Source organism: Chiloscyllium punctatum, chromosome 44 (assembly GCF_047496795.1).
Source record: "Chiloscyllium punctatum isolate Juve2018m chromosome 44, sChiPun1.3, whole genome shotgun sequence".
NCBI lineage: Eukaryota > Metazoa > Chordata > Chondrichthyes > Orectolobiformes > Hemiscylliidae > Chiloscyllium > Chiloscyllium punctatum.
Window position 1 is genome coordinate 10,401,031 of NC_092782.1, and position 13,787 is coordinate 10,414,817.

General features: G+C 41.5%; 1 protein-coding gene across 1 annotated transcript in view; it reads left to right on the forward strand.

The window, feature by feature from the left end:
- The window catches only part of LOC140466712 (phosphatidylinositol 3-kinase C2 domain-containing subunit gamma-like), a 223,152-nt gene that overhangs the window by 16,467 nt on the left and 192,898 nt on the right, over positions 1–13,787 (forward strand). The window contains exon 3 of the mRNA XM_072562213.1: positions 5,154–6,387. Coding sequence (XP_072418314.1) covers positions 5,221–6,387 — 1,167 coding nt within the window. The 5' untranslated portion in view covers positions 5,154–5,220. The remainder of the gene's footprint in view (positions 1–5,153; positions 6,388–13,787) is intronic.

The following is a 13,787-nucleotide window of genomic DNA, read 5'->3' on the forward strand; positions in this document are numbered from 1 at the left end:
TGTCTGACCTGCTGTGCTTTTTCTGGCACCGGACTTCATCGATTCCAACTTCTCCAACTTCTGCAGTCCTCCCCATCTCCAGTTTGATAGAGGTGTGTAAATAGATACTTGCTGAACCTCAGCTGGAGTATTGTGTATAGTTGTAGGCGCCACATTGTAGGAAAGATGGTTACACACTGGAGGGAGTACAGAATGGATTTACAAGAATGGTTCCAAGCATGAGGATATAAGGGATGAGGATAGATTGAACAAGTTGGTAGAGTTCTCCTTGGAAAGAAAAGGACTGAGAGGAAATTTGATAGAGATTTCCAAACCCATGAGTAAGCTGGAGGGAGTAGTTAGGGAGAAGTTGTTCCTGCTTGTACCAATTCTGTGATTCTGTGGTGGTGATCAGTTCAGATAAGGTAGACAAAGTAGAGCTGTTCCCATTACTTGATCGTTCAAGGACGAGGTCATATAGTGTCAATGTTTTGGACAAAGGTTGGAGGGAGGGTGCATGAGAAAAAACTTTTATACAGGAAGTGGAAATGACCTGGAACCTATTGCCAACGAACTGTTGGAAGCAGAGATGCCAATGATTTCAAAAGGAAATTGGTTGGGTGTTCAAAGAAAATAAACTGTCAGACCATGGGGGCAGAATCAGAGAATGCTTCACAGAGAGCCATCACAGATTTGATGGGATAAATGGTCTCCTTCTGTGCCATAATGGCTGCATAACATTATGACAGTGACCAGTCTTGATTATAATCGTGCTGTAAACATTTGCATTGCTGGAAAAGGCTAGGCTTAAGACATGCTCATAGCCCAAAGATAAAGACCTGATTTAGTTTATTTATGCACACAAATGGTTCTGGCTGGGTTCTCAGCCATGATGAAGCACGCAGCTGTATCCTTCTGGCTAAAATGTTAAATCTAAGTCTTGATCTGTCGCTTGGTTCACACTCACATTGATGTATTTCATTTGCCTGTTGCTCTGCATCTTCTCTGTAAGGCTTCTAGCTCATTCAGAGAAGTGGCATTCTCCCCAGAGCCAGCCAGGCTTGAGAGTTTTCTGTTCATGTGTCATGATCCCGCATCAGACTTTACCCAGAGGGGGTGGCCAACCTCTATAAAGCTGCAGAGTTGCAGAGCAAGACTGATTCTGCTGAAAAGCTGGGGCAGTCAACCTCACAGGGGTTCTGTCATTTGGTTTAGGACTCCCACTGTCAGTAACACACACATGCAGCATGCCTGCACCTGAGCGCAGTAAATCTCGAAGCTGCCATGTGTACTGTCCCTGAAGCACAGCTCATTCCCACGTGTTGAAGTTGCCTCTGGCACAGACCCTTCTCTGTCATTAACTGAGCGAGCCATACTTCTCCCTATTGCTGCTTGTAGACAGTTACAGCGTAACATGTGTACTGCTGAAGACCAGCAAAAGAAACATGATCAAGGAACACAGAATCTATGGAACAGAAACAGTCTATATTGTTCAACTGAGTTCCACACATACCCTTTCCTCACTATCAACATATCAATCTAATCCTTTCTCATTATGTATTTATTGTCTACCCTAGAACATCTTTGTTCTTCACCTCAGCTATTAAATGGTGAGATTAGGAATTGTTGATGTTGAAAAGGATCTGGCCTGAACTGCTGTGCTCTTCCAGCACCACTAATCCAGTATAAGGATCTGGCTGCCCTTGTTCATAAGTCACTAAAAACTGACATGCAGCTGCACCAAGAAATAAGGTAAATAAGTGGCACATCCGCCTTTATTGCAAGCAGATTTGCATACAGCAGTAAAGAGGTCTTGCTGCAATTGCATACAGCCTTGGTGAGACTGCACCTCAGTGTGTGTTCATAGTTCTGGTCTCCATACCAAAGGAATGATATGCTTGCCATGACAGGAATTCAACAAAAGCTTTACCAGACTGATCCCTGGACATGCGGGATTATCTTGTGAGGAGACTAGGCCCGTATCGTCCAGACTTTAGACAATCGAGAGCTGAAACTCAGAATATGTTTAGGGCTTAACTGGGTAGTTGCAGAATAGATGTTTCCTCGAGGTGGGGTTTGAAACTAAGGTGCACAGTCTTAAAATAAGAGGCAGGCCATTTAGGACTGAAATAAGGACTGATATCTTCACTCGGAGGGTGTTGAATCTATGGAATTCTCTATTCCAGAGAGGTGTTGAGGCTTACTCTTTGAAAATATTCAAGACAGAAATCAATAGATTATGAGATATTAAAGTTGTCCAGGGAGATAGCATGGGGAAAGTGTTGTTGAGGTAAAAGAGCAGTTATGATCAAGTTGAACAGCAGAGTAAACTCAATGTGCCAAATAGGTAAAAACAATGACTGCAGATGCTGGAAACCAGATTCTGGATTAGTGGTGCTGGAAGAGCACAGCAGTTCAGGCAGCATCCAAGTAGCTTCGAAATCGACGTTTCGGGCAAAAGCCTGTGCCAAATAGCCTAACCCTGCTCCTGTTTCCATGTTCTTGTCTCCATCTTCTAACCATTCTGTAAATAAGCACTTTTCTCCTAAATTCCCTCTTGGATTTATCAATAACTTTCATATGTTTAGGACCCCTAGTTGTAGACATGCAACAACAGGGAACATCTGTCCGTCTATCCCATCAAACCCATTCTTGATCTTAACGCTCTTTGTCATGAGCCTCTGAAAATAGTTCCTGCTTGCTCATTTTGTCCTGACAATTATCGTGCACATGAGATACAATAAGAATGAATGTTTGATGAAAATTGGTGAATATCATTGAATGAGGCGCAGAGAGGATGATGAGTCACGAATACAAAAGTAATTTAATAAACAATATTTCAGAGGGAAAATAAATTCTTTTCAAATTCTTGAACTAATACAAGTGCAATACTGAACCCAAGAGAAAATGGAGGTGTCAGAATGAGGATGTAATAGTCATTATCACACAGTGCAATTTCAAAGTTTGAGCTTTCACTGTATCATACAAGTGTTGTAAATAACCTTGTTTTCCACTTATTATTTCCCAGAGGTAGGTACTCATTCACCACCAGTCTACTTTATTAATGTGATTAATACAAGGGAGCAGACTAAGCTCCACAGTCACAGCAAGGAATGTAGCTTCAAACCTGCTTGACAGCTGTCCTAAACAAAAACCGAAAGCACTGCAGATGCTGTCAATCAAAAACAAGTTCACAGATCACTGGAAAAGCTCAGCAGGTCTGGCAGCATCTGTGAAGAGAAATCAGAGTTAACGTTTCAGGTTGAGTGACCCTTCCTCAAACTTTGCCCAGTTCTGAGGAAGGGTCACTCGACCCAAAACGTTAACTCTGATTTCTCTTCACAAATGCTGCCAGACCTGCTGAGCTTTTCCCGCAATTTGTCGTCGATAGGCACGTATGCCTCGCAGTCCTGAGAAACAATGACCTTGATTTTCACTCCTTCATCTGGCAGATACTAGGAACAGGACCTTGACTATTCCTGTTCCTTCCTGAGCTGAGTGCAAATTGCCTGAATGAGTGCACCTCCAGATTCTCCAACAATTATTTATGCTTTGTTTCCCTGACTTGGCATGAAATTCTCAGTAGTCAACTAAATGCCACTTGTCCAGGAACTGCCTACGTAGCTGCCTCCTGCCCATCAACTCCCAACATGCATTGACCTTTCACTGAGGTCAACTCTTGGCTCGACTCTCCAGACGACATTTTAGGGACAATATACCTTGGTGAGGTGATGTTGACTCTCAGTGCACAGTTCTCCAATCCAGAGGCCCAAGTGAATGGGTCTGGGGGCATGGTTTCTAACCCCACCAGAGCAAGTAACGGAGTTTAAATTCAATTAATCAATACATTTCGGTAATTTTTAAAAGACTGGAATTCAAAACAATATTTAGTGGTGACCTTGAAACCATCATTACTTGTTATACAAACCCATTTAGTTCACTAAGGTCCTTCAGGGAAGGAACTCTGCCATCCTTACCTGGTCTGGCCTACACATGACTGCAGACCCACAACAATGTGGTTGACTCTTAACTGCCCTCTGGGCAATTAGGGATGGGCAAAAATTGCTGCCTGACCATCCGGCGAATAAATAATGATCTTATAAAGCTTTATAAAATCATGACGGCCATAGATAAGGTGAATGACAAGTGTCTTTTCCCTGGGAGGGGAATTTTTCAAGACTAGGGGGCATATTAAGGTGAGAGAAGAAAGATTTTCAAAAGGCATGATGGGCAATTTATTTCTACACAAAATGAACTTCCAGAGGAAGTGGTGGATGCGGGTACAGTTGCAATGTTTAAAAGACATTTGGATAAGTACATGAATAAGAAATCTTTACAAGGATATGGGCCAATCTCAGGAAGGTGGGGCTAGTATAGTTTGGGATTATGGTCAGAATGGACTGATTGGACCGAAGGGTCTGTTTCCGTGCTGTGTGACTCTATGACTCTAAATGCTGGTCTTGACATCAACAGTCAAATGCTGAGAAAGAATATTTAAAAACACAAAGCTGATTTCAGTGGCTCTGTCTCCTCCTTTCCAGTGACTCCTTTCCCTGACACCCTCCCACAACCCCCCCCCCCCCATCATCACCAACCTTTTCCAAGCTACCATCAGTTAAGAAGGAGAGTCCCTAGACTTGAAGCATTGACTCTGCTTTCTCTGCAGAGTTGCTGCCAGACCTGCTGAGTTTCTCCATCAATTTCGGTTTTTGCCTCAGTGTCTCTTTGAAAACTGTTTCTTTTTCCAGTTTGATAGATTGACCACTGATGTATAAAAATTAGGAATCCTCCCCAGTTCTGGTAGGTAACACAGCCTTGAATATGGACAGCGATTCACATGGCATGACCTTGCATGAAAGCCTATCAAAACCCAAATTTAATTCTGAATCAATTATCATCTGTAAATATGTTTCTGAAAATCAAAATAACGCATGGTACAGCATATGGAACAGGTGTTCTTTTTATGTCTGATTATAAATGATAATGCTAATTTAAAGTTCAGAGAGACCCATTAAATCCCAATTCATTAAGCATCAAGCTGATTTCCTTTGCTGTGTAGGATTACATAACATATGAAGCATAGATTAAAGTATTTTATTTTGATTAATCTACAGCATGGCTGTTTATTTTTACAATTGCAAATCTTATTCAGTTGATTTTGTTTTATCTTGAAGGTTATTCTGATCGGGTTGTGATGTCCACATTTCTGAGGAAGGAACAGTGAAGGTGGAGTGTTGAAAAATGGAATTACCAACTGATGGGTATCCTCCAGATCAACAACAATATCTTGCTTCCAATTCCTCAGTGCAGGTTCCATATGGCTGGCAAGTAAACTACACACAACCAGGAACTGGAAGTGCTGCTACTAACCTACAACTGAAGCCCAATTCTGTGCAATCTCAAGGGATAATAACTACGGCTAATCTATTGAATCCAATGCCCAATTACCAGATAGCATGTTCAATGCAACAGGAAACCTTTCCTGACTGTCAACCGCACTGTAATACAGTGGGCAACAATATTTGGCATCCTGACCTGCAGAATAAAGAAACCTGGGCATCAGTTGGCTTACAAAATGTTAGCTATGCAAACCCCCCTGAGGAGAGCTCTTGGGATTGGCACCTTGCTTCAAACTACACAACATATGGCAGAGATTTATTCGGTTTCCAGAAAGATCCTGATGTGGAACATCCCAATGGGATTTCACCAAAGACTCTGCAAGGATCAGGTGCAGTACAGACACCATATCCCATTCTAGTTCCATATCCTGTAAATCCTGAACACATACTTCACCACGATCCATTTGATTCATTTTGTAAAACGTCAATCACACCTTCAGCTCCCTTGGAACAGAGGGAAAACTTGACAAATGTTGGATGGTCTTTGTATAATCAACCATCACCACCCAGTCTAACGCAGGATGGCCAAACCCCACCATCTCGAAAACCAAATATGATGAGCTTGAATAGTGAGCCAGAATACGTTGGAACTGGTTATCAAGAAATGTCCGCTCTGGGATTTCAGGATGTCATTCCTGTAAGCTCCAATTCACTTAGTCCCTCTTATCCCACCTCTAAAATGGATGCAAGTAGAAAATCCGAACACCAGTTGTGGCAAACAGGATTGGCTGCAGTGGATTCCAACTCCCAGCATTCACCGCTCATACCGATAGGTTTTGAGGAAATGGGGTCATCCAATACAAACTTTCCTAATCAATATTCATGTGATGCACCTTTCCCAAAACCACTCAGCATCTGCGGAGCAGACACTCGAAGTGCACAATCACATGTTTTGCCATCTACCTCACTGATAAATTTGTGTCCTCAATCAGACGTCTGGACAAAGCTACCAGCCTCAGATATTCCCACCTCTGACCATGAAGTCCCGTTTCAAACTTATAATAACAATGTAAGTAATGTTTTATGGAATGGGGCACTTTTTAAATTTAGTGTTAGTTTTCTGCATTGCCATTACCTTTCTACATTGACAAAGATATACTGTTTGCTTTGAATTTCAGTACAGTGTAAATAACTTAATTGTATAGCTGAAATTTTCATTTTTCCAATGATCTGACAAGTATTTGGTTTGGACATCAACAACATGCAACAATGACATGTTGACATAGATGGAGAAAGAAATAGAGAGAGAAGGATACAGAGAGAACAGTAGAGTGTCAGAGAAAGAGAGAGGAATGGAGAGGGAGAGGAAGAAATAGAAAAAGAAACAGGATAGAGAAAGAAATGAAGAGGTAAGGAGGGAAGAGAGAGAGAGAGAGAGAGAGAAGATTAGGCTTAAAGTAGAAATGCAGAGAGTGAGAGAGAAGGGAATTTTTTTGACCATTTATTTGTGTTCACTTATTTTACTAAACAGCTGGACAGTGATAACATGAGCTGATTTCTCTTCTCTCACTTGCTATGTCTCCTTTTCTCTCTCTCTCTCGCACACACACACATATACTCACTCCCTCTCTCACATACATACACAAGTGCACTTCTATACATTTCCTGTCATCTTCTTCCATTTCTAATATCCTGTGCCCATATTTATAGTAGAGCCATAATTCTGGGATTTTCTCAAGTTGCTCCAGGTCCAATGGCAGCGGTGACCACATTTTAGAATGGCCATTTTGCTGAAGGTCGAACTGCAGCAACGTGAGGAAATCCCCATAATACCTACTTAAACTAACAGAGACCGACTAAAGACTTGCAGTGAAATTAGTATCAGCAATGCCATTCTCATTGTCATCTGTTACCAGGGTGAATGGGGTGGAGGGGCAGTGCATGAGAAGGTGGAATTCAAACACAATCAGATCAAGCATAACCTTATCGAATAACAGTGTAGGGTCAAGGGGCTGAATGGTCTAGCTCATATGTTTGTATATTATGATGTTCTAACCATACTGTTCCTTTTATTGCTCTCAGGTCATCCCTATCCAATCTCTATTTCCTCCGTTGATCTCTCCAGCCTGAAGTCTCTTGTTTCCTTGGCATTTTCTTTTTCTCTAACCAACCACCATCACCAACTGCTGACAACTGCACATTCCTTACGTACTTGAGTTCTCTGCACATCCTGAACACACAATAGGCTTAAGTCCTGAATCAGACTGCAGACCATTCAAGAAAGTGCAGACAGACAAAACCTGGTTATTTTTATAATAATAGATGCATGTTGTAATTGCACACAGTTACTAATGATGGTCCTGCAGTGTCTTCACTGGAAGGTTGGTGGAATGCACATCAAATGTAAATATAGCCATTTTAGCTGGGATAAAAGCAGACACAATGTACACAAAAAGTCTCAAGTTTGGGTTTAACATTCTCCTTTGCGCAGCTACTCCTGTAGGTGGTCGAAAACTCCTGCAAGAACAAAATACTGCCAATGCTGGAAATATGATTCTATGATCTGAAATAGAAACAGAAAGTGAGAGAGAAACTCAGCAGGTCTGGCAGCATCTGTGGTGAGAGAAGTAGAGTTAACGTTGACTCCAATAGGACACTCCTCCTACAGAGAAGTGGTACTGACTTGAAATGTTATCTGTGTTTTTCTTTCTCCCAAGATGCTGCCAGACCAGCAGGGATTATCCAGCACTTCCTGCTTTTAATTTCAAAAACCTTACATTCAGCACTGTGCCCATAACTTGCAACATCTAATTGTGGGATTGTGAATCTAGAATCCCTACAGTGTAGAAACAGGCCCTTCAGCCCAACAAGTCCACACCAACCCTCCAAAGAGTAACCCACCCAGACCCATTGCCCTACCTATTATGCTACATTTACCCCTGACTAATGCAACTAACCTACACATCCCTGAACACTATGGGCAATTTAGCATTGCGAATTCACTTAACTGGAGGAAACTGGAGCACACAGAGGAAACCCATACAGACAGTCACCCGAGGCTGGAATCGAACCCAGGTCCCTTGTGCTGTGAGGTAGCAGTGCTAACCACTCTGCCACCGCACTGCCCCGGATTGTATAACCAGAAAATCTTGTGAAAGGAATCATGTGTGATGTGAAATTCATATTGTGCTTTTCTCATGTATCTGATATTCTAGTTTCACCAAAGGCAGGTTGGTACATGTAACCTTGCCCTACTCTATTTTAAAAGTGGATTGAAGATTCTCCTTTCCTTTGCAATACTAACTCCCACCTGGGGGTTAGTTTACTGTTCTTTCTACAAGCAAAATCTTATTTTCTCAAATGATATATTGACAATAGGATAGTGTGGCATAAAATACATCTTTGACATCAGTTATGACCTTATTGATTCTTATGACATTTCCATTGCTTTCATATACTAAAAAATTGGAAATATAGTTACTGCTGTAAAAGCACTAAATGAAATTTCATGCTACATGGTAAATTCATTCATGGGGTGTGGCATTGCTGACTAGGCCAGCATTTATTGCCCCTCCCTAGTTGCCCTTTAGAAGGTGGTGATGAGATGACTTCCTGACCCACTGCAGTCTATGTACTCTAAGGACACCTACACTGTTGTGGTGAGTTCTAGGATTTTGGTCTAGTGACACTGAAGGAACAGCAATATATTTCTAAGTCAGGATAGTGAGTGGCCCAGAGGAGAACTTGCAGGTGCTCCCATGTATCCCATCTTTGGCGAATTTCTGCAGTACCTCTTCTGGACAGTACATAGTGCTGCTAATGAGCAAGAGTGGTGGAGGAAGTGGATGTTTACAGATATGGTGCAGGCTGCATTGTCCTGGATGGTGAAGTCTTGATCTGCACTCAACCAGGCAAGTGGGGAATGCTCAATCGCACTCTTGACTTGTGCGTTTTAGATGGGGGACAGGCTTTGGGGAGCTGAGGGGTGAGGTACTCACTGAAGTATTCCTAGCTCCTGACCAGCTCTTGTAGTCACAGTGTTTATGTGGAGAGTCCAGTTGAGTTTCTGAGCAATTGTAATCCCCAGGATGTTGATAGTGAGAGATTCAGCTTCACATATGGTTCACATACCATTGAATATCAAAGGATGATGGTTAAATTCTCTCTTGGTGGAGATTTTCATTGCATTGGAATTTTTGTGGTGCACAAAATTTAGACATGGGAAGTTCCTGTGCTTTTTTTTTGTGTGGGGGGGTTTGTTGGAGAGGGGTGTTACCTATCTGGGTCATGATGCATTTGGACATGGGAGGTTCCTGTGCCTTTTTTTTGTGGGGGGGGGGGGTTTGTTGGAGAGGGGTGTTACCACTGAGACACAGCAGAAAAATGTACTCAAAGTTTACGAGGTGCTTAGGACGCTTGCCTTCGTTGCTCAGACCTTTGAGTGGAGGAGTTAGGATGCTGTGTTGAGGTTGTACAAGCTATTGGTGAGGCCTCTTCTGAAGTACTGTGTCCAGTTGTGATAGCCCTGCTATCATAATGATATTATTAAGCTGGAGAGGATTCAAGATGATTTACCAGAATGTCGCCAGGAATGGAGGGTTTGAGTTCTGCGGACAGGATGGATAGGCTGGAAATTTTTTCACTGAGGCTAAAGAGATTGAGGGGTGACCATGTAAATGTCTACAAAATCATGAGGGGGAGAGATAAGAAGAGTGGCAAGTATCTTTTCCCTAGGATGGGGGATTTCAAGAGTAAGGGGCATATTTTTAAGGTGAGAGGAGAAAGGACATGAGGGACCTTTCTTTTTACACAGAGAGTGGTTCATGTATGGAATGAACTTCCTGAGGAAGTGGTGGATGCGGGTACAGTTACAACATTTAAAAAACATTTGGATTAGTACATGAATAAGAAATGTTTGGCATACACATGCACAGCAGTATTGATAACTCCTGTACATAGTCCAAACATCTTATGTTCAACATTTAATTATGCAATACAGTAACCTGAGGATATACTGAGAGGAAAATCTTGTGTGAAATGAATGCTTTGTCTGTTATTCCACCTGCCCCCAAGGCAAAGCAGAATGTTGCAGTGCACAAGGTCAGTTACAAACCTTTGCGTGCTCCAATTTACAGATAGCAGCTGAACATAAAAAGAACCAGTTGTAAAATAAATCCCAACCCAAGGAAACCTCAAAAACAAGAAAAATAATTGCACTTGCAATTTTTATAAGCCTATATAAAATCATTTGGTTTCAAAACACAGTCAAACATAATTAATTACCAAACCTTCCCAGTAGAAACAAGGTAAATCAGAGATCATAAGGTAGTCTCAGTATTTAGTTCGGCTGCCAAATCAATAAACACTATTCAGCTTTGTTGTACGCTTTACTTTGTTCTCATCAGTGATCCATCAGTGAATATTAAAACATAATACTTTGCTACATTAACCAATTTAATGTGCCAAAACATTGTCACACACAGCAACAGAGTCTGGGGAGGGGGGACAACACACACTCCCAAGATGATGAAACATCAGTCAATTTTCTTATCTTGTTTCCTTGTTGAACACAAAATAAGATACAAGTCTACATTAGACCTCAGGCACTGAGAATATATGATGTTTCTCATGCTCTTAAATGTGTTCCATAAAACACAGGAAAACATGTATGAGTAAGTGGCCCATTAAAATGAACTAAGCGGCTCATGAAGGTTGAGTCTGCCACACAGAGCTTTGATGAGAAGTGTAATTTCTCCTGCCTGACAGAAACCTAGGAAGGGAATGCTTTTTTTTAAGTGTTACTCACTTCAGGTCTGTTTGACTGGAAGGTTAATTGCAGGCACAACAGGGGCACCCAATGGGGTCTTCTAGGCAGATTGGGATTTGATAACTTAACTGATACTGTTTTAAATTGAAATCTGAAAAGGGCCATAGAAAATCAACTTGCATGGGCAAAGAACGCACCTTGTAACGTTCTCTGGTTTCAAATAAAACAGAAATTGTTGGAGAAACTTAGCAGGTCTGGCAAATCCATGGAATTCAGAAGAAGGTACAGTGGACCCAAGACGTTGATTCTGCTTTCTTTCCATGGATTCTGCCAGATCAGCTGAGCTTCTCCATCAATTTAAGTGATTGTTTCAGTTTTACAGCATCTGCAGGTCTTTGTTTATTATTTATTCTCTGTTTTCATGTCATCTGGAAGAACGCCTTTGGATAATTATTGTACATTTGGTTGCTCCTCTCAAAAGTAATATTGACCCAAACTGTTTATCCAGTTTCCTCTTCTAACACAGGAAAACATGTTCACTTTCCAATGTCAGAACTATCCAGTCATGGTTGAATTGTAGCACTTTGCTGAGCTGGAGAAGCTCATCATGACAAATGGGGGTGAGAAGATGAAAGAGTACAATGAGAAAAAGAGGGAGGAGAGGGTCAAACGATTAAGCGAAGGAATGACAGAATGAGGTGGGGGAGGAGTGACTGGTTGAGATATCGTATAGAATGAGGGATGGGAGGAATGATTGATTGAGAGAGGAAAAGTGAGTGAATGAGGGAGAGAAGTGAATAAACAAGGGAGGGAGACTAGGAAAAAGGGCCAGTACATAATTGGGGAATGGAGTAAATGAAAAAAAACTTCCACCACAAGCTTAATACAGAAATCACAATGGAAATGATGGTACCCTCAAGATATATCCTAACAGTACTGAATCCATTCACACAGACCAAAAGAACACTGGTAAAGTATTGTAGAAAGTGATATCTTTTGGAGGTGTAGTTGGTTCTTGTTAGACGGGTGACACTATGGCTGTGATGACAATTCCATAACAAAATCAGAACAGGCATACTAACAATGCTACAAGTGTTCAGAAACTGAGAGTGGTAACCTAAGATTAACAGGTAGGTTTTACTGGATTGAGTAGAAGACCAAGGATTCACACATCTCAAATAAAATCTCTGTCATCTTATTCACTGGAACTACAATAGCCCAAAACATTTAATAGCTCAGGAAATTGATGGGCTGGAGTTACCTTCATGATATCAGGTGAAATTGGACAAGAAATCGGACCAGAGAGTCCTGCGGCTGTAGTTTCGCCCATTGTGAAATTATCTAACGCCATCCCTATTCCCCAAACCCTCCCTGATGTGTACAATAGCTCAGTATGAAGGGACAACGGATTACTGGGTCACCAGCATTATCTGTCCATTGAAATTTATTTCGATGTAATTTTCAACAAATATTTAATTGGAGAGTTAGTAAAGTGAAATATGAATCTAATTAAACAGTCTACTCATTGTTACAGGCAAGGAGATGATTTGGACATAGCCCATTGCTTGCTCATGATAAAATGTGTATTCCTGGGCTCCAAGAGGTGTCGGTCTAACTTCTGGTGTCATTTATTGCTTTAAATATGTTAACTGAACTAGTAACCCATTCTTAAAAATGTGTTGCTGGAAAAGCACCGCAGGTCAGGCAGCATCAAAGGAACAGGAGAATCAACGTTTCGGGCATAGGCCCTTCTTCAGGAATCTTATGCTTATGCCCGAAACGTTGATTCTCCTGTTCCTTTGATGCTGCCTGACCTGCGGCGCTTTTCCAGCAACACATTTTTAAGCTCTGATCTCCAGCATCTGCAGTCCTCACTTTCTCCTGCCTCCCCATTCTGACTCTCTTTATAACCAATCTTTCAAGAGGAGATCCTGATTTTTATACCAGTACAATAATCATGTAGTTGAAAGAAGGGGGGGGGGGGGAGGGGCAGATGGGGGCACTTAAGACAGTTGCCAGCATCTAAAACAGAGTGTGAGAGAAGGATCATAAATTTCTGAAATAGCAAGAGGGTGTAAGGAGAGCAGTTTTATGAACAGTGGAGAAAGACTGAGGTCAACAGCTTGTCAAATAGCATAAGGAGGCACATAACAGCAGCTTCATGAAGAGAAGAGTAGACCTACATGAGAAGGGCAGTGGTGGTAGATAAAAACTGGCAACTGAGAGCCCCTGTTAGAATCTAAGGGTGACAAAACAGATAAGCGACATGTGTCTCTTTTGATTGAACAAGTGGTTCATACAGTTAGAAAATTCATTTTTAAAAATACTTAACATATTAAATAGAATAGAGATGGCTATGCAGGTGATGTGTTGCAGCTGTAAATATGTGGGAATTGGTGTGTACCAATGCAATCCACGGTGACCAAATTGGCACCAAGTGCTGTCTTCTTGAGGAACTTTGGCTCAGAGTTGGTGAATTGGTCTCTGGACTGCAGATGCTGCAGGGACAGTGTTACCTGGACACGATGTTTCAGGAGACAGTGTTATGGACCAGACCAAACCCCATCAAAATATCTAGAAGATAGTCTAAACTCTAACTTTTAATAATGTTAAATGTAAGGTGTTGCATTCCAGATGCAATTCTACTGGATTTAAAGCAAAACCCACTTTATTCACCCACTATACTTAAAATACAATAAAAT